Source organism: Raphanus sativus, chromosome 2 (assembly GCF_000801105.2).
Source record: "Raphanus sativus cultivar WK10039 chromosome 2, ASM80110v3, whole genome shotgun sequence".
In the NCBI taxonomy this organism is placed as follows: domain Eukaryota; kingdom Viridiplantae; phylum Streptophyta; class Magnoliopsida; order Brassicales; family Brassicaceae; genus Raphanus; species Raphanus sativus.
This window is the reverse complement of record NC_079512.1, coordinates 23,539,564-23,560,386: the sequence shown is the minus strand read 5'-3', so window position 1 is coordinate 23,560,386 and position 20,823 is coordinate 23,539,564. Positions and strand designations below refer to the sequence as shown.

At 34.0% G+C, this 20,823-nt stretch overlaps 1 protein-coding gene across 10 annotated transcripts; it reads left to right on the top strand.

The window, feature by feature from the left end:
• The first annotated feature begins 456 nt into the window (after positions 1 to 456).
• On the top strand, positions 457 to 10,860 carry LOC108840901 (uncharacterized). Of its 10 annotated transcripts, XM_057002687.1 has the most exons (4): positions 461 to 571; positions 2,559 to 2,677; positions 9,420 to 9,491; positions 9,581 to 10,860. In XM_057002687.1, the coding sequence occupies exons 3-4, from the start codon at positions 9,472 to 9,474 to the stop codon at positions 10,671 to 10,673; spliced, it is 1,113 nt and encodes a 370-aa protein (XP_056858667.1). In that variant the 5' UTR covers positions 461 to 571; positions 2,559 to 2,677; positions 9,420 to 9,471; the 3' UTR covers positions 10,674 to 10,860. The 10 variants fall into 10 exon arrangements, 3 of the variants coding, with proteins under 3 accessions (XP_056858667.1, XP_056858666.1, XP_018469209.1); XM_057002686.1 differs by lacking the exon at positions 461 to 571 and having other exon boundaries at positions 2,469 to 2,677; XR_008942553.1 differs by lacking the exons at positions 2,559 to 2,677; positions 9,420 to 9,491; positions 9,581 to 10,860 and adding an exon at positions 979 to 1,458 and having other exon boundaries at positions 457 to 571.
• Positions 10,861 to 20,823: the final 9,963 nt, after the last annotated feature.

The window sequence follows — 20,823 nt, the reverse complement described above, 5'->3', positions numbered from 1 at the left end:
AGATGGGGACTATATATATCCTTGTCGATTCAATAATGTACAATATCATTATTGACCCTTTTATATTAGTAATAAATGGAAATACAATCGAAGCAAGATAGACTTGCACCATAAGATGATAAGAAATGCACCAAAATGCATGTGAATTGGAGAAAAGCTATATATAAATGCATGTCAGTATGTGTGCATAAAAATAAAATGCGTAAGCTAATTTGAATGGAATTGAATAACACAATACGTTACTCTCTGGCCCTCTCTCTCTTACTCTTGACCTCTCTCTTATTGTTGTTGAATTTTCTACTAGTAAGACGAAAAAGGTAAACCTGTTATAAATATTGTAGTGATGTCCATATGGAAAGTCCTAGATATACTTGTTCCCCACTCCAAGTTAAGCTTTGTCTCCAAGCTATTGTATCATATATAAGGAGATCATTATTTATGGAATAAGATACACCAATTCCTCTCTTCTCTTGTCTTTTCTTTCTTTACTTTATAACACGTTATCAGCACGAATCTCTAATATTGAGTTAATGAAGCTTTAGTCGATGACATCGATTCTCCCTCATCCGAGGTAATAAATCGTCCGATCTTTGATGCGATCATGTCAACTTATAAGCTGATGCTCAATCTCATAATGATTACGTTCATATATGTTCGTATGAATGATTTTAATATTTTTACTGCACAGTGCTATTTAGTGATTTACTTTAAGTTTATAATTGCTTATATATGTTGTTGCATCACTCGTTTATTGTTGATCTCATTATTGGGTTAACATCTTTATATGCTTATGGCTTTTATAAGACCTATCTCACGACTGATTCAACTTCAGTTGAATATATATGCTTATTTTATATTAGCCATACGTTTGAAATTATATTTAATATGCATAGAATACATCACGTTAAGTTGAATCTGACTGATTGCATATAATACTATTTGTTTGTGACTCACCGTATGTGTAATATTATTTTATAGTTGAGGGCATGTTCTGTTTAAGAATTATTACATATTGGATTTAAAGGTCTTCGTATGAAGAAAAAAAAAAAGGTATAAGGATTATATAGAAACGTGTATAAGGACTGTATTATTACATATTGGAATTATTACATATTAGAATTGTTTAAGTTTATAAGTGTGACTTTAATTGCTGAACGAATCTACTGATATGGTATTTTTCTTTTTGGTTTGGCAAATCACTAGTCTGAATTAGTTTGATAAGTCATTGGTTATGTCTATCTTGCTTTTACTAAGAATATAATTGTAGATGGATATATAGTTATCATCGTGATGCTAGAACGCATATGCTTATTCAAACGTACTCGTTATTACGATTACTGCATACGAAATATTGATACATGTTTCATTCTCTTAATATGTTTTGATAAAACATGCTTTATGGGTTATTTTTTATTGCTTTAAATTATCAAACGAGTGGTTGTATTGTTCTATCAAGTTAGTGTTTTTTTTTTTTTTTTCCATCAAAAACATTGAAGAAGTGGGCCAAGCCCAGATTACAAACAAAGGCTTAAAGCCCAATACATAAACCCGTCTTTCAGCCCAACCGGCAGGCTACACAAACAAAGGTAAAGGCCCATGGCCCAACACCCAAACCCAAACGTCGACCGCGTGATCTCGACGCGTGCGTCTAGCAGACAGATGGCGTGACACGTGGGTGTATCTACACCGTCAGAACAGATCTCGTCACCATCCCTCACCAAAACCGACACCGCCGCAAGAAAACCACCGGAATACGACCCCCAACCTTCGATTCGTCAGAGCACAAACCCGCCGTGCCTCAGACTGAACCGTCTCTGATCCTCCAACCTCGTCTACTCGTCGGACAGACGATCGAGAGACCTCCGATCTAACTCGGAACCAAACCCTAAAAAGCCCCAACCTTAAAAACGTAAAACAACGCTACCCTAAAAGCCGGCGACGAGAAGCTGCGGTAGCCTTCCTTTCCCGGAAGGTTCCAAGCGCACGAACCGAGAAACCACAACCACCAACAAAACATCAAAGTTTCCACTAAAGGTCAAAAGAACAAGACCAAACTAAAGCCGACAGAGCCAGACTGAAGGAGCCTCCACTCTCCGGCGACCAAGACCGGCGGCGGCGAAGCTGAAGGAACCTTCACCTCCCGGAGTAAAGCCGGCGTGGACAGAGCTACGCTAGCCTCCATCACCCGGAATCAGCCCTTGAACATGCAAGCTTGTCCGCTCACGCCGAGAGCCCCCACATAGACGCGTCCTCCCTCCAAGCGAAGAAACACACCGGAGAGATGTCCCAAACCCAGAGCTCGGACAAAGCGTATAGTGGTAAGCGACGAGATGGACAGCAAAAGAAGACTCTTAACCAAAGAAAAAGATTCCGGCGCCGGCACGGACGCTCACGCGCCGGCCGGACGCCAGAACTACTCAGATCGCCTTTCTCTCTCTTTTCTCTCTCTTTCTCTCCTCTGTTTCTTTCATCAAGTTAGTGTTATGATTGATATTAAATATTAATGTTCACTAACATAACAGCCATGTTTCCATGAGCAATTTATTTTAATGATTCAGGATTATATATGTTTTTGTGAAAGACAAAATTTTAGACGCGATTCTAACCACTTGCGAAACATGAAGTGTTTCTAATATGTCAGGTCTACAATCTCCAATTCATGTCATCCTCGTTGAGATAAGTTCTATTGATCATGCTCAGTATACATTCATGTTATTAAATTTGATTAGATGTATTAATTTGCACATGACATCTGCTATATATATATATGTATATATTTTTTTTTTTTGTTTAGAAAATTGATTGAAAAGTAATCAATATAAAGATGATTAATAGTATGATAGTACGATTTAATAAATGTTATAATAGTAAACAAAAAAAAAAGAAGGATGAATAGGATTTATCACTCATAGTAAAATGTTAATAGTAATATAATCTGATATATATACTGATATACATATGTTATATTTTATTATCATTGTATATATAAGAGTATTAAGTTTAAGGTTTGACCTTAAAAGATCCATACGTCTTGGAAAATAATCTAAAAAGGTATTATCACCTGAATGTGATTACCTAAAGCTCATTATGCATTTTACAAGACCTGAAGTCTGTAAATAAATCTCAACTATATTAGATGTTAAGTTTAAAAGTAAAATTTCTCGAAGAAACTTTTACACAAACAATGTGTCCAGTAGACATATGATTGAGAAAAGAAATTAAAAAAGTTTATATTATATTTTGTCTCTTTGAGACTGATAAAAATAATGAGCTATTGATATAATCACGTCTAATTGATTATGAACCATTCTCCTGAAGAGAAATATGACATTGAAAAAAAAAATCCACAAAATAGTATTGGTCAAGAAAGTGATCATAGAAGTGGTTGTAGACGTGAATGTGGATATAAATAAGGTCAAGACCAATGAGTTTCTTTTTAGAACTCAAATTCTCACTTGAAGTTGAGAAAATAAAGATGGTAATAAAGAATAGATAAAGATGAAAGAAAATTATTGTGAGTACAATACAAGTAGTATAAAGCTTGTAGAAAGTTCAAGAAGAGGATATATATGAATGCTCCTGAAGAGTACATAATATTATTGCACATAAGAATGCAATTTAAAATCCTTAATGTATTATATTCTTATAAGTCTCAAAAGTAAGAAGGATCTAAGAAAGAGTACATGGCCCATGTAAGGCATCTTGTTGATTCTAATATGAGATTCAATCGAGATTGATAAACCTGTAGTGATATCATCTCGAAGGGAAGAGTTAAAGAATCTCATATTTTATAATAAGTGAAACATCCAGAAGATTATGTTTACACTAAAAGTTAGATTGATGAATCTTTCTCAAAGTAAATCTATGAAATTTTGAGACAAGTTATGTTTAGATACTAAGCAGAGGAATTCACTTCCAAAAATATTTCTCAAGGCAGTAAAACCATTTTAGAAAAAGTATCTACATCCTCTTATATATTGTACTACACAAAGATTAGTGTAATGAAGATATATATAGAGTAAACCAGAAGTTTACAAAATACTTGGCATGAACCAGTTAGACCATTTTGGTTCAGTGATGATGCGAAATGATACATAAAGATTTATGTGAATATTCATTGAAGAACCAGAAGATTCTTGTGAATAATTTCACAAATGTTTCTTGCTCATAAGATAAAATGAAAATACGGTTTTCACCAGCCAAATGAAGTTATTGGCATGAATAAAGGAGATGTTGGTGGACTGATCATCCACTATGCATCTTTATTGGTGAATTCACGTCTAAGTCTTTGACGACTATAAAAAAAATTCACTGGGATAAGTGTTAAATATTTTGAGCAACATTAATTTGCATCAAGCCAAAAAGTAATCATTAATTCTCCCCATCATTGGTATTGGGTCAGAAACCAACCATTTTCATCTAAGAATGTTGGATGGCGATATACATTCCAGATGCTCCACCACAGAGCTTAAAATAAGATGAGTTTTCAAATGAGGTTGGTAATATATGTTGGATATGAATCTCCATTGATACTTAAGCATCTATAGTCATCCCCGAAGGATATAAACAAGGCTCGATATGAATGCTAAATACTGAATTAGTATTTCCAACATAAGGAGGAGAAAATAAAAAGCTGGAGAAGAAAACAAGTTGAATGGAATTATCATTGATCCTCAGACTAAAGAAAAAGTGAATCAGAAATCTAAAAGATAATTCTATAGCTTAGTAAATCAGTTGCCAGAAGCAACTAATGACCCTAATATAGTGTGACCAAGTCACATATACCAGCTATAAATGCTCTAAATAAGAATTGATGTTCCAGAAGAATAATATCAAACTGCCAGTTACGCCTGAAGCGTAGTAGACATATTGGTTCCAAAGATAAAAATCCTCGTAAACGAAAAGGAGCATACATTAATAATGGTCAAGAGGAATAAGAGTTTTTGAATGATCTCCAGAAGAGACATTAAACATGACTGAAAGAAATTCAGGTACCTGAGACAACAAAGAGATCTCAATAAATTATGTCATGTATGAAATAAAATGGAACCGATAAGAAAATCGACGTCGATAATATTTATGCATGCAAAGTAGCAGTTGATATGATGAATAAGAAAGAGGATCATGAAATAAAGTCTATTGAAAAGTGTACACACAAAAATGATTGGCCAAATCATAAAGAAGTAATAGACAAAAGATACAAACTCTTGTTAAAGAGAGATGTATTTGGACCAGTAGTCCATACACTAGAAGGTGTAAAATAAATGGGATAGAAATGTGGTTGCACCAAAGTAAGATCAATATGAAATTGATTGTGAAGAGACATAGTCTCATATGGTAGATGCAACTACTTTCAAGTTTCTTACTAGTCTGGCAATAAAGGAAGAACTTGAACTATACAACCCATTGGAAACTGATAATCCCTAAGAGATATAATCCTTGAAGGATTGATGATATCAAAATTATATTCCCAAGAACTCTAGCTATTCAATCGAAATATGTTTTATGGGATATGTGAAATATTAGAAGTTAATCAGTACATCCATTTGTATTTATCAAGAAATTATGAATCAATAGAATCATTGATTTGAATAAAATCCAAACTCTTGAAGAGTTATAACAAATTGTTTGTTTGGAAGAAAGATCTTGAAAAGACTACATTGTTATGTGTTCCAAACTAGACATCTAGAATAAGAGATGTTATCTTAAAAGATCTTTAAATATTTTAAGATGATCATATATATGACTGGTCCTGAAGTACCATACTTAAAACAAGCTATGTTTTACATATGATAAGACTGCAATGACTTGCAGCAGAGACCATAGCCGTGGACATGTGTATGACTGAGATCAGCACGCCCTAAGTGACATATAAGATGATCACAGAGATAGAAAAAGAGAACCATTAAGGCTCACGCCAAAGACCATACAATCAAAGGTCATATCCGGTTCCATTCAAGTCCAATCATCCATGAGAGATGAATAATATGCCAACCCAAAACATGATATGGTTTTGAGGTATCAACTATCATTATGCATAGTTATAGCAAATGGTAAAGATGGTCATGAGACGCCATCAAAGAAAAGTTGGACTGCGATGTTTAAGTAATAAGATTACACTGTGGGACTGAAATGTAAGCACGAGCTCTTATGATTGCATCAGTGGATAAAAGGGAATCATAATGGTCCAAGGTATTGGAATTAAAGCCATACAAGTCCCTTGCCATAAGTTATTTAAGCAAGTTATTATTCTCTTTCATAACTGAAAGATGTAATTTCATATGACAAGAAAGAAAGTCATAATAATAACTTTTATAGTTATGAATGAATAACTCGTATGTACGAGGTGAATGTCCAGGAGACTGTATGTAAGATGTTTGGTTTGAAGTCTAAATAGACCAAGAAATTATTAGCTATATCAAATGAGAATTTTGGACCAGAAGTCCATAGGTCTTGAATACTCTAATAGAAAGAGTTTATTATGATATTCTAATTTCAAAGGAAATTTATTTGATTGAAATGCATATCCTGAAGATATTGTTTTCAGGGGAAGAAATATTGAAATGTGTATGGTTGTACTCTTTTTCCTTATCATGGTTTTTATCCTATTTGGTTTTCCCATGAAAAGGTTTTAACGAGGCAACAAAGAACACACAAATGATACACACCAGAAAGGAGTATTTGAAACTCTAATGCTGATTTAAAGTCTTTGAAAGCAAGAGAATCGAAGAAAATGATCAAGTCATAGGAGGACTCAAGCACTGCAGAAGAACGGTGATATTCGTGTCCTACAAATTGGCTGATTTATTCATCAAGGCGGTACTCTCAGCTACTTTCGAGAAGTTAGTTCACCTGATCAGATTACATCATCTCAAAGATCTCGACGAATGTACACATGAGGGGAAGTCATTACGCGCTGCACTCTTTTTCCCTTAACCATGGTTTTTCCCATTGGGTTTTCCTGGTGAGGTTTTTAACGAGGCAGCATCTACGGCGTTTTAAAAGCACTTCGACATATTGGACATCAAGGGGAAGTGTTATAAATATTGTAGTGATGTCCATATGGAAAGTCCTAGATATACTTGTTCCCCACTCCAAGTTAAGCTTTGTCTCCAAGCTATTGTATCATATATAAGGAGATCATTATTCATGGAATAAGATACACCAATTCCTCTCTTCTCTTGTCTTTTCTTTCTTTACTTTATAACAAAACCAATTATATAGTTTCAATAGATGCATAAGCGCTTCGTAGTCATTAATTAGGCCTTATTGTATTTAGTGTAATCCTCTCTTTAAGCAGAGCCGGTCCTAGCATAATAGAGAGTAGAAGCAAATTAATAAAATATGGCTGGTGACGAAGGGCTTCGAACCCGGATTGTCTGCACGCAATTATTTTCCTCCTTTATGAACCACTAGACTAAGAAGACTTTTGACAATTTTGTGGCTGATATTTTAATTATTTAAAAACGGCTGGAAGCATGTGCTTCATCCACTTGGTCCAAGGGCCGGCTCTATCTTTAACCGGCTCTATCTTTAAGTTTATAAAAGAAGATAGATTCTTAAACATGGAGTTTATTCATCGAAAATCAATACTCCCTCTGTTTCAAAATGTAAGTAGTTCTACTAAAAAAAATTGTTTCACATTATAACTAGTTTACATATTTTATTGTATCTTTCTCATTTATTTGATACTGTTACCAATAAAATAATGTTTATTTTCTTTTAATTGATTGAAGTGATTGATTAAATGATATATTTTTCAGTAATTATTTTCTAAATATTTGTGCTTTTAAACAGAATTATTTATAATTAGAAGCGGAGAGAGTAAACAATAGAAAAAGTGGATGATAGAAGTTATGTGTTTGGCTAGAGTCACATGAAATTGTTCATGTATTTTGTTTGGTTGTTAAGTGTTTTTTGAATTGAGATTTCTTTGTTTACTAGATTCCAACATATTAATTTGTCATTTCTTATAATATGTACATCTCTTGCATATGCAATTCTAACTATCACTCTCGAACGTATCCCCACCTCAAATTCTCTTCTCCCTCTTATCTCTCTTTCATTATATAAAAATATTGGGAACGTTGCTCTATATATATTAGCTGTATTCTACAAATTTTATTAATTTTGTTTTTAAATAAACAGTTGACATATATTCTATTGGGCATATCCTGTTCCCTAAATTATTGTAAATGATGGGTATATTGGTTTAGTTGTGGTACGCTTTGGTTTGGTTAATTTGAATTTTATCAAATTCAATCCAATCAAAACTAAAGTTGTTTAGGTTTGAGTTTGGTTTGGGTTTAGTTTGATTATGTTAGGTTTAAATTTAGTTTGATTCACTTTATTATGTTTCAGTTCGATTGGCTATAAAATTTGTTAGTATTAGTTTGATTAAAATCTAACTTAATTATCAAAAGTGGGGATAAAATAGACACTTTGTTAGCTAAATCCATTTCTAAAACAATGTATATAAAACATAAAAAATATGAATATTAGGTTTATCTCTTTCATAATATGATTTAACTAAAAACATATTTTCACTAAAATCTAAAAGAATATTTGCATCTACCATAGTCTTTATTGATTATAGATGAACTTATCAGGATTAAACTTAGACAATATATATAATAGTACTATTTGCATCAGTGGATACTTAAAAACTATAGAAGTTAAGAAAAAAGGAAAACTAAACTTTAACTAAACAATTTTACAGTATGTTAATATATATATATATATATATATATATATATATATATATATATATATATAAGAGAAAAGGAAAACTGAACTTTAACTAAACAATTTTACAGCATGTTAATATATATATAGTATTTATTAATAAATAAAAATATTTTGGATTATCGGTTTGGTCCAGTTTAAAACCAAATCAAACTAAACTATTCGAGTTGAGTAATAAATGAACCAATTGGATTATGTAGAGAACACGGTTTAGTTTAATTCGGTTAATTTTTGGTTGGGTTAAGTCGATCCGGTTTGGTTTAGATTTTTTTGCCCACCTCTAGAATTAAATGTCCATCAATTATTATTATTTGTGTGGCACTGGAATAATTTGAAGTAATAAGATACATATATTATATATATATAATAAAATTATGATTTATTTATAACAATAAAGTACATTACAGCATGTGTTTATTCAATTTTTATGTTTAAAAGTTATATAAATATTTAAATATATGGTAAATGTTATAAATATTAACTACTAAACATTTAAATAATATTAAAGTATATAAAAGTTAAATCACCGTCAAGTTCTAGTTAGCAAATTAAAGTACATGTTTTGTATATGATGAGTTGCTTACCATGTTTGAACCAGCATAACAAAATAATGTACACAAATATATGGACCAAAAATCCTTTACCAATATTTATTTCCATAAATCTACTCCACAGATATAGAAAATATGATAACTTGGTGCGCAAGGCCGCCTCATACATGTATTAATGGAGGGTTTTACTTTTAGGTGGGGAATATGGAGTAACTTTTTTTTTTTCGCTTTAATCTCTCTGGCTATTTGCTTTACTAATATACATACATGTCTCTGTTTCTGAGTCGGCTCCGCCTTGGTAAACAGGGGTTGGTGAGAAGAGCATCTCTTCTAATCTTCTCTAATGGTTTGTCATCATCTTCCTTACATCAAACCCCTCCTTGTAATATCATCGGCGCTAAACCTTGCGGAGAGGGTCTCGGGAAACTCATCATCAAGAATGCTAATGAACGTGACCCTACTGAGCTGGAAAAGAAAGTGCCTATGGATTTGGTGTATAATAATCATGGTAACGCTACCATCGTTGGGGCATCTCATGGCTGGATAGCTACTCTCAAGAACGACGAAATCTTGCGTCTCCAAGACGATCTCAACCCATATGCATCGTATACAGAACCGAAACACATCCTTCTGCCTCCTCTTGTAACCATGAGACATTGCCAAACCAAAATCATCACCAACGTGTCAATGTCCTCATCTTGTCCGGGTGATGATGAGAACTGTGTTGTGGCTGCTAAGTTCTTGGGAGCTCAGCTCAGCTTTTGCAAACCAGCCTCTCAGAGTAAACCCGAGTGGACCAACATGAGGATCAAAAACCCCTGTTTCTACTCCTCACGTGTCTTGTTCTCCAAGAAAGACGAGATGTTTCGCATTCTCGGATATGGAGGCCACCTCATCGGGTCATGGGATCCCCGCAAACCCAGCGAGGACCCCAAGTTGCAGACCTTGCATTTCCAAAAGATTCCTAAGCTTCCCAAGGCCACACGCGAGCTTATGGACTCGTGTTGCAAGAGCGAGCACTTGGTGGAGTCACCAACTGGTGAGACTTTCTTGGTTAAGATGTACAGGAAGACATCCGAGATCACAAAGGGTGGTATTGCAAAAATGAAGACGAGAGCTTTAATGGTGTTCAAGATAGATGAAGAAGGAAACGCTGATTACACTCAAGACATAGGAGATCTCGTCATTTTCCTCTCTGATTCTGAACCATTCTGTGCCCCTGCTGCTTCCTTTCCTGGCTTGCACTCAAACCACGTTGAGTTCTTGGAAGCTTTTAACGAAGTGGCGTATATCGATCTGTCTGGTCACGCTTTCATTAGCTATATTGATTCTCACTTCCCTGCTTACTATATTCCACCTCAAAATCTAGAAAAGTAGTTTGGAATCGATGGCTGAGTTTCTTACCACTTGGTGTTTGCTAAGTGCAGTTGTTTGTGTTCCTGTTTTTAATATGAATTTGAGACTGACTGGCGCAAACCAAGAGTGGTTTGCTTTATCGCCTTGAGGCCTTACCTCGGCCTTCTTGGAAGCGTTGGAAAATATTAAAATGTCCTGCAACCTGAAATTGTTTGATAATCTGTCATAAGTTAACCAACATTCAATAAAGAACTGTGAACATTATGTTACAGTATGTTTAGGTACCTTTCCCACATATTTCTGTCCAAACCTTTTGAGGATTTATCATCATAAATCCAGAGTAATCTCTACCTGCTGAAAGATTGAAACAGATCTCAGTCTTTCTTTGGTAACCGGCAATTCGCTGGTCGAAAGATTGAAACAGGTCTCAGCTGTTATGATGCATTTCAGGATATAAAAAAATTGGTTAGATTTTAAATGTAATTTTTTTTTGAAAACAACAAAACATTAAAATTTCAACCAAAATTGTAAAAATTATTTTTAGTTAGAAAATAAAAGTAGTATAAGATTTTTTTTTAAATAACAACGAATCATTTTGAAATTTAAAACGTTTTAAATATAATTTCAAATATATGAAAAGATATTTTAATTATAGAAAACGTTCTTTAAAAAACCTATAGAATTTTATTTTTAAAAAAATTAAACCAGTAGTTTATAAGAAAATTAGTTGTAAAATATGGAAAACGTTTTATTTATTTAAAACATTTTAAAAATGTTTTTATGTGGCACTAAAACGTTACAGAAAACATAAAAATAAAATAATACATTTAAAATCTAAAAATCAGTTTTTCATTAGAAAAACGTTTTTAGATTTGATTAAAACACAATAATATTTCTTTTTTTTTTTTTTTTTTTTTTTTGTCAACTGAATGATTATATTAATCTAACGGTCCGAGAAACTTAAAAAGTACAACCGAAGAAAAACTCAACGGCAACAAGCTGAAAAACAAACACTACAACAAGAGAGATAGATATGTTTAAGGAGTGAAGGAACCCAGAGAGATACTTCACTTGAGGTCCAAAAACTATTGTTTCATAGAACAATTGATGATAGTCGAAACGACGTTGATGCACCGTTGAGATTGGAATGTTGGCTGGCAAGAACTTTTGGTGAGAAGCTCCAGATCCGTATGCAACATACTCATCGAGGATATGAAGTCCTAACTGACTTGATTTGGCATTGAAACAACCATGATTAACTCTGAAACCGGCAAAACTCACTGAAGAGACTGGGTGAATCTCAAGTACAATGAAGAACATAACTATCCGTGAGGAAGATGATGAGACTAGGTGAGTCTCAAAAATACCAATACTTGCTTCAGAGCAGCCAATAGAGAGGAGGTTAACTGGATACGATGATACAGCCAGAACTTTGGTCAAATCAAAGCATCTAACACCAACATTACCGTGCCGGGGTACGCGAGCTTTTGTGAAACCGAGTCTGAAAGGCTGATTTACGGAACCTGTCAACTTGGAGATGAGGCATAGACCATCTGAGTTGTAGTTGAAGTACAGTGATTGAGTTGGTGTAATATTCCATGGGGAACCTCTGTTGAGGATAGCAGTTTCAGTTAGGTCGTATAGTTGACTCTGTGAAGAATAATATTTCTAAAACTAGCAAAACCTAACAAAACAACCAATTTTTTTATGACGACGCCGCGGCAGCGACAAGCGACCAGAAAAGCACAGTAACAACAGCAACTGACTTCAGATTTCCAGTAACCATGAGAGAAAATAGTCGCTAGCAATTGGCAGTTGACTTCAGATTTCTAAAGACGCTGACGCTGTTAATTCCGGCGGCCCAAAGTATTCCTAATCTAAAGCTTAAAATGATCGCTGCGACTAAACTCTGAAAAAGTTCTTCAGATGCACGCTTTAATTTTCGACCGCTAACATGTGCTTCTTGTCCCAAAAACCTTCCTTCTCTGTTTTGATTGGAGAAAACAGTTTTTATGTCTTTGGGAATTGGGAGTGCTGAATCTTAAATTTGATAACTAGATTTTGACCCGCGCTTTTGAAGCGCGGAATATTTTACGATGAAAAATTTTACTTGTATTATTTTGTTTGGAAACATTGATAGTAGTATAAAAATATATTGTTTGGAAACATTGATAGTAGTATAAAAAAAAATATATTGTTTGGAAACATTGATAGTAGTATAAATAAATAAGTATATTGTTTGGAAACATGGATAGTAGTATAAAGAAAGTAACATAAATTGATTTAATGTATGTTTAACTATAAAGTATAAGGTGTATTTAATTTAAAAACTTACAAAATAAGTGTTAGGTCCAACATAATGTTTCTGTTTAATAAGATAGATGAGTTGTTTTTTTTTAAAGAAAGACAATAAACCAAACCATAGTTACGTAACTGTATGTGGGGGGGGGGGGGGAGGGGCGGGCGGGTGCGGGTCAGCCGAATATGAGTCGTGGATACCCGTCGACCCGCAAATTCAAAAAAAAAAGTTTTTATTTCTTTTATATTTCGTAAAAATATATTAACATATTAAATATTTTTATAATTTTAGTTGTAATTTATTATTTTAATATTATTTTTAATAATTAATATACAATGAAATAATTAATATATAATTAAAACATTAATATATAATTAAAATAATTAGTTTTTAATATAATTATTATTACCCGCGGATAAGACGGTTTACCCACGGATTTTGGCGGGCGGATGCGGGTTTAAGATTTTTGGTCATACGGATCATGTGGGTCGAATTTATGAAAGTGATACAGATTGTTGACTATGGAGAATCATAGAAGTTCTATTCTCCATAGTCAACATCAAATATAAAGAAAACCTATAAACCGTGATTCTGAAACCCTATCCAGACACTGAATCTGACGATTGATCGGGTCACTGAATTGATCGGATCAATGAGTTATTGGACCAACCGCTGATGAACCGTATGTTAATAAATGAATTAATTTTATTATATAATAATATATTAGCTATGAAAATTTTATATAACAGTTTTGATATTTATCTATTTTATGCTTAAAACATTTAGAAAATACTTAACATTGGTTTCCATATTTTTATCTTCATTTGACATACAAAATATTAGGAAATAGTTTAGACTATTTAAAAAATTTGTAACATAAGAGTTATGACATCTAAAAAAATCAAGACATACAATTCACAAATATTTATGTCGAATGTGAATAATAAATTAAACTTCCAATGCAAAATAAACCAAAATTAAAACATCATATCAGTAAATTGTCAATAACAAAAATAAATTAACACCAAATCACATCAACTAATTTTAGTTTTCTCTAAATTTTAAAACTTACCAACAATTCGCCATGTTCTTGTTCTTCAACAATTCAAAACATGTTTTGTAATCCACATGATCATATGATCTTATTCTTTTTGATCTATAAATTAAAAATGTAATGACTTGTTATAAGTTAAATAAGAAATAACTTACTCACTTTTCTTGCAAACGTAAATTGTAATGTACAGGAATAATAAGCTTGATCGTCCTTGAGATTGTTTTACGGATGTGTGGGTCGAGCACGATCACGCTTACTCACCTTCCTTGTAAACGTAAATTGTAGTGTAGAAGAATAGGAAGACGGTAATAAAACTGAAAAAAATCTAACTTTACAATTGTAAATTTATAATATAAAACATAACTAAAAACTTAAAAAAAATTATCTATTGATTCAACCAGTGGTGTAACCGGTATTGGATTTCGGGTTTTAGTGAGTTTTTTGAGGTTTTAAATTGGGGTTTTAAATTTTGGTTTTTTTTCACAAAACTCAAACAAGATTTATATTGGGTCGCGGAGTTTACCGGTTCAACAGTGGTTCCGGTTCGGGTTCAAAACACTGTTATAAACGCTTGGACTTTTATGAGGAAAAGTTTAAAAACCCAATATCTTTCATAATTAACATTAAAACCTATTAAATATAATTTAAGAAAATATTTTAATTATTAAAAAGAGTGTTCCAAATGACATTGGGTTTCCTCCTAGTGAGGAAAAAAACTCAACTTTATTATATAAGATAATTGGAAATTTAGAATATAAAACATAATTTAAAATATAACTAAAACTAAAAAAAAAATTATCTATTGGTTCAACCAGTGGTGCAACCAGTATCGGGTTTTGGGTTTCAGTGAGTTTTTGGAGGTTTTAATTAGAGTTTTAAATTTTGGCTTTTTCACAAAACTCAAATCCGATTTATATTGGGTTGGAGAGTTTAGACGATTCAACAGTGGCTCTGGTTCGGGTTCAAAAACATTGTTATAAATGCTTGGGTTTTTATGAGGAAATTTTTTAAAATTCAATGTCTTTCATAACTAACATTAAAACCTACTCCCTCTGTTTTTTAAAGATCCATGTTTTAGGAAAAAAAATTGTTTTAAAAAGATACATTTTTTGTCTTTTCAATGTATTATTTAATGAAAATCAGTTAACTTCAAGAAAATTAATTGTGTTTATTGGATTTTTATTGGTTAAAGATTATGGAAAATTGTTATTCACAAAAATTAATGCATTTTTAATGTGATTTCTTAATATATGTGAAAAGTCTAGAATATGTATCTTTAAAAAACAGAGGGAGTATTAAATATAAATTAAGAAAAAAAATTATTAAAAGGAGTGTGCCACATGGTATTAAAACCCCCAAAGAAAAAAAAAAACCAACTTTATTATATAAGATTTGGATGAGCTCTTTAGGAGTGACAAATACATAAATAAAAACAACACTTTTCATAAGATTTCGTTACTTGTTATTTGGCTATTATTCAATACATGTGTCTACTCCGCCAACGTGAGAATATCATATATAATCTAAGAAATAAATATTTGATTTATAATCCGATTAGTGTAAATGATCTTCTCTCGCACGTTGCATTATAAAACTTGTACACAATGCATATGAAATGGCAAATATATCAGCAAATGTTGTATTATTTAGCTGTATTTACACTAATCTTACTTCAGGAAGAGTCACAAACCAGGACTAAATCTAGCTACAACAAATATATAAACATGTACTTCTTGTCCCAAAAACCTTTTCTTTCAATTTTTATTTTTCTGTAGTAAGATTTATTTTGATCTTTACTACACAATTAAACCAACTTGGCGAGAAAGGCATCCGTCTGTATTGACGGAGGGGTTTCCATGGACATCCCTATCTCTAATTGTTTTTTCTTTCTTCTTTCAATCAGCAAGAAGATACGATCATTAGATCATCATTATCGGTGGTATAAACCACGGTTCTTACCATTAAACCACCGAAAATTAAATCAAAAAAATCGAAATAATAGAAAGACGTTAACTAAACAAGAAGTTTTTTCGACGTCTTTAGAGACACGTGTTGCCCATTCACGTCTCTTTCTCTTTCTCCCAAAATCAACTCTGCCTCTCACTCCTATGATCTCTCCTTGGTTCTGCACCGCGTTATCCTTCATCCTCTCCATGGATTCCTCCAAAGCTTGCTTCTTCCAGTCTCTTCTTCGACCCATCTCGCTTCCCCAGTCCTCCTATGGTGTCTTCTGAAAACTTAAGCTTCTCTTCCTCTGATTACATCTGAATCAAAACAATCACTTATCAGGACACAGTCTGTTGCTGATAAATTAAGAATCAAAGCAATCACTTATTTGTCAATTGATTTTGTTTTGTTGTTTTTGTTTAATTTCTTGTGGGTTTCTTAAATATGACAATCGATGTTGATGTTATCGAAAACTAAAGGTCCTATCCCAGGTTTAAAAACTCCTTCTTCTTCCTCAAAAGCAGCGGAACAAAAGCCTGAATCGAAGCCTTTCAAGGTCAGTTACTTACTGTGTAAAAAGCTCGAGTCTTGGCAGCTTGTTCTGTTCTTGTTCTTGTTCTCTGTTTTGAGCAGTTCATTGGCTCTGTTAAGTTGAGCAGTTCATTGGCTCTGTTAAGTTCAGTTCATTGGCTCTGTTAAGTTGAAACCGTGTGGCCTATTCTTGTTCTTGTTGTTCTCTGTTTTGAGCAGTTCATTGGCTTTGTTAAGTTGAGCAGTTCATTGGCTCTGTTAAGTTCAGTTCATTGGCTCTGTTAAGTTGAAACCTGCATTCACTTGATGCCCTTGTGTATTCATTGTAGAATGCAGCTGCCATCCATCTATTTAATGCACGGTTCAAAGAACACGTTGGAGATGCATCTGCCGCGTCTGTTACTCTGTCCCGATGCATCCATATTGATTGAGGGCAATGAGAAAGTTCCTCACTGCAAATTACTTTGAGAGGTGTGTACCTTGTGTTTAGGACTCTGTTTCATTTTCTTTCATATCTTGATTGCATTGAATGAATGTGTTTGATACTTGATAAATTTTTCATGGAGCTTGTTCTGTTATATAAGTAATGTTCTTTTATACTAAGAGACAACATAAAAGTTTCTATCAATAATCTGTATATTTAACATTGTCTCTTAACAATCTTAATCTAAAAATAATAATAAAAATGTTAAGACACCTAAAATTTGTCCCAACAATAATATTGCTCTTAGAGCATCATCAACCCTAGGTATTTAGAGGGGGGGAGCTTAAAAGAAAATAATAAAATAGTGAGGTGGGTCTCACTGGATTGGAAAAACAAGAGAGTTTGTGGCTTATTTAAGCGCTAAATCGTTGGGTTGGTTGTGCAATTCGCGGATTCCACTGACACGTGATGGCTCGCGATTGGTTCGTTTTTAAATTTTTTTTTTAAATAAGACAAAATATTAAAAAAATAAATAAAAATAAGCACCCTAAATAGAGATTCTAGATTAATGATGTTCTTAGATATTTGGGGTTTGTGCATAAGAAGAAGATACGAGATGCACCACCCTGATGAAGGCATCGGCCTTATTGGGTCTGAACTTTAGCTCTCTTGACCCAAACAGCCCACATTTCAACATGTCTACAAAGTCAAGTCATGGTGAAACTATCATATATCAACGGATTTGGTGATCGCATTTGAGTAGTCTGAGGTTGTGTGGCATTATATAAATATGACAAATGGTCTTATTCTCGGTATCATGTTAAAACTTTTGTTTTGTCATAACTTAGTTAATGATATCATAATTTCATACGAATTATTATTTATCTTTTAGCATCCATAAACGTTTAAATCTGATGACGTCACTTGCTCTCAAGGCGAAACATTTTCTTGTCGGTAAAGGCACTTGCTTTCAAGGAGGTTAACTCTTCTTATGTGCTTCATTTCCCTCTTCCAAGCTCCGGCAAATAACTTCCATGTCTCCTTGCTGTTTATGTTGCATCTCTTGTGTTGCGTAGTCGGATGGAGAGCTCTATTTACCTTCTATGCTTGACCATGACTTGTGCTTTTCACTTCCAATGGCGTTTACTCTTGTTTTCAGTTTGGTCTTCTGCTGTGTTAGCATGGGCTCGTTTGCCAGCTTCTTCCTCCTCCTGTGGAGCTCCAGAGCGGGAACCATCTGCTTCTATCGATGCTTGCTTGAGCGATTTCGGTGAAAGCTTGACTGAATGTGCCTTTTGCTATTCTCTTGATAGTCTGATTAATCTTAGCTGTCAAGAAGCGTTTCGTATGGAAGCTTAAATTCTGATGTCTCTTGTCCTTTAATGTTTATTAGTTTCAGGTTCACTATTGTTGACAAACTTGGAATTAATCTCTTAGTATTTTTGGAGTTTTTTTAATCTTTTTTGCGGCTCCAAGAGATTCAAAATGGCTTTCAAGGAGAATCTGGTTACATCTTAGTTGTAACCAAACTTCATTATTATTAATGACATTTAGAATGTAGAAAAAAAAATATAAAGAAACAAAAAGAAAATGTGTGTAATTTCCTGCTCCGGCATCAGGGACCCACCTAATAATTTTGGTGATCTTTCAATCCCGAAGCAGGGAGTCGACATTTGGTAACCAACTATTTTCAACAATAAAAAAATGCACTTCGAGAATCAAAATGCTCGTTGCCTTACACACGCACGGTTATCGATACAGATACTATGCCAATGATCGCCATCACATGGCCTCTTTCGTTTTTGTCTGTTACCAATTAATTTATGGATTTTTTTTTAACTTAGCTTTCTTATATAAAATGCAAAAGAGAAATAAAAAGATACAAACCATATCAGGGGATGAAGCCTCCAGGGGATGAAGGCTCTTTCAGCTTCAGGCCGCCTCGGTTTAGCCCCTAGTCTTTTAGGGTTCAGTTTCTCCTTTTCTTTATTTTCTTTTCGCTTTTAAGTGTTAGATCGGTGTGGTGTTGAGGTCTCGTCGGAGGACGGAGATGCTCTCAGGTGGGAAGTGTTCGGTGCTTGCGATGATCTCTCTCTTTTGGGTTGTTGTGGTGAATGATGGCGGAGGAAATCTCGCTGCGGCGTGTGATTCTCTTTGGAAACGTCCGCCCTTAAGATCGAAGAGGCTCGCGGTTGTTGAGGTTTGGAGAGTCGGAGATCTGGTTTGTCCGGTGAACCGAGGTTAGAGTCTCCGGTGAAAGCTAGTAGCGGTGGAGATGTGATGCCTGTTTGACGCGTGCCCCTCGTGGACGAGGATGCGTACACGTGTCCGGTCTATCACCTTGTTCCGATCTGTGTGGCGGCAGCATTGTCCAGTCTCGTCTAGCTAGGGTTTCACGTTTTGGGCTGTAAGCCCATATGGGTGGTGTGAGGTGTGGCCCAGATTGAATGCGGGCTTTGTAATTTGGTCTTGGGCTTCGGCCTTTTATTATATATAACTTTGAGGGAAAAAAAAAAAAAACCATAGCTAGTATTTTTCTTAGAGTCCATAGGCTCATATTTGGATTGACACACAATTAGGACCCAGAGCTAAGAAGCCCAATAACCAAAAAAAGTAGTGAAGAGCGATGATCACAAAGAGAGGAGATGCAGAAATCGAGATGTTGAGATGTTGAGGTGTAGGGTCGTTGCCGAAGAGATTCACCCTAACCATTGCTGCATAAGCCGAGAAGTAGCTCCTGGATTTGAGTCTCGGAGTGAAGAGAGTCTGTCTTTCACCTGGCGCTCCAATAAACGTGATATCGCAGTTGGTGATCGGAATATTTGGCGATGAAGTCGGCCGTTTCTTTCTGTCCAAGTCCAATAGATACAAGCTTGCCAACAGAGTCGGAGTAGGATACCAGTCGGCGATCGTCTATCAGTTGATTGTAGCTGTGCCAATACTCGATCCCATGTTCTCTCTGGTTGGATACCACAGCAGCCTGCAGCTGAACGCCACAAGTCCCACGAGAATTGGCAATCGAAAAAGAGATGGTTCCGACTCTCCATCGCATGGTTACAGAGCAAACAGTTTGGTGAAGTTTGAAGTCCCCACTTTAATTTTGGATTTGTGGTCTAAATAAGATCGCAATTCACAAAGAGAGTATGCCATTACCAAAAACAGAAAAAATGTAAAGAGTCAGAGAAAATCCTGATTAAATAAGGATTCTTTTTTTTTAGAAAACTTTTTATAAATCCTGATTAAATAAAAAATGCAAATGCTAAGTGCCATGGTAATATAATAAGATATTATTTTGAGATTTTTTTTTACAAGAGTTCTTTTTCTTTTGGTTAGTATTTAAAACAAAAACTATATAGTATAATTTTTATAAAAAATCCAACAAACAGAAAAAATCAAAAAATTTAAAAGAGTAATATGATAACTAATTAAAAGTTTACACTCTCTTTGCTCTCTACTTTGTTGTCTGGGTGACGTTAGAGAGACATGAAAAGAGGAGGGTTGTGAAAAAGAAAGAAATGATAGTAATTTGTCGGGGATACTTTATTAATATCCTTTCCGGAGACTAACCTATGTGGCATGGCTATGTATGTATGTGTGCAACATATACCGGATCATTTTGGATATTTTTACAAAAGTCCTCGTGTCACTTGTCACGTGATAATATAAGCACCTGAGAGAGAGATGTAACAAAAGGATTTTTTTTTTCAAAAAATGAGGTGGTCCCATAAATAAAGCAAAAACTTAAGGTTGTATATTCATCAAAACCTGATGTGTCACAAACATGAGATTTTCTTAGCATTTGCGACATACTTACAAATGCCAACATAATTATTTTCCTGATTTTATTAACTTTGTGATTTAAGTTCATGTAATACCAATTTATCCACTAGAATGAAAATTTTCCATTTAAATTGAC

What these genes read in the sequence shown, in the direction of transcription:
- LOC108840901 (XM_057002687.1), top strand. Translation starts at nt 9,472, where the DNA reads ATGGAGGGTTTTACTTTTAG. An exon ending in ATGGAGGGTTTTACTTTTAG is followed by an intron (nt 9,492 to 9,580) that starts GTGGGGAATATG and finishes TCTGTTTCTGAG; the next exon opens with TCGGCTCCGCCTTGGTAAAC.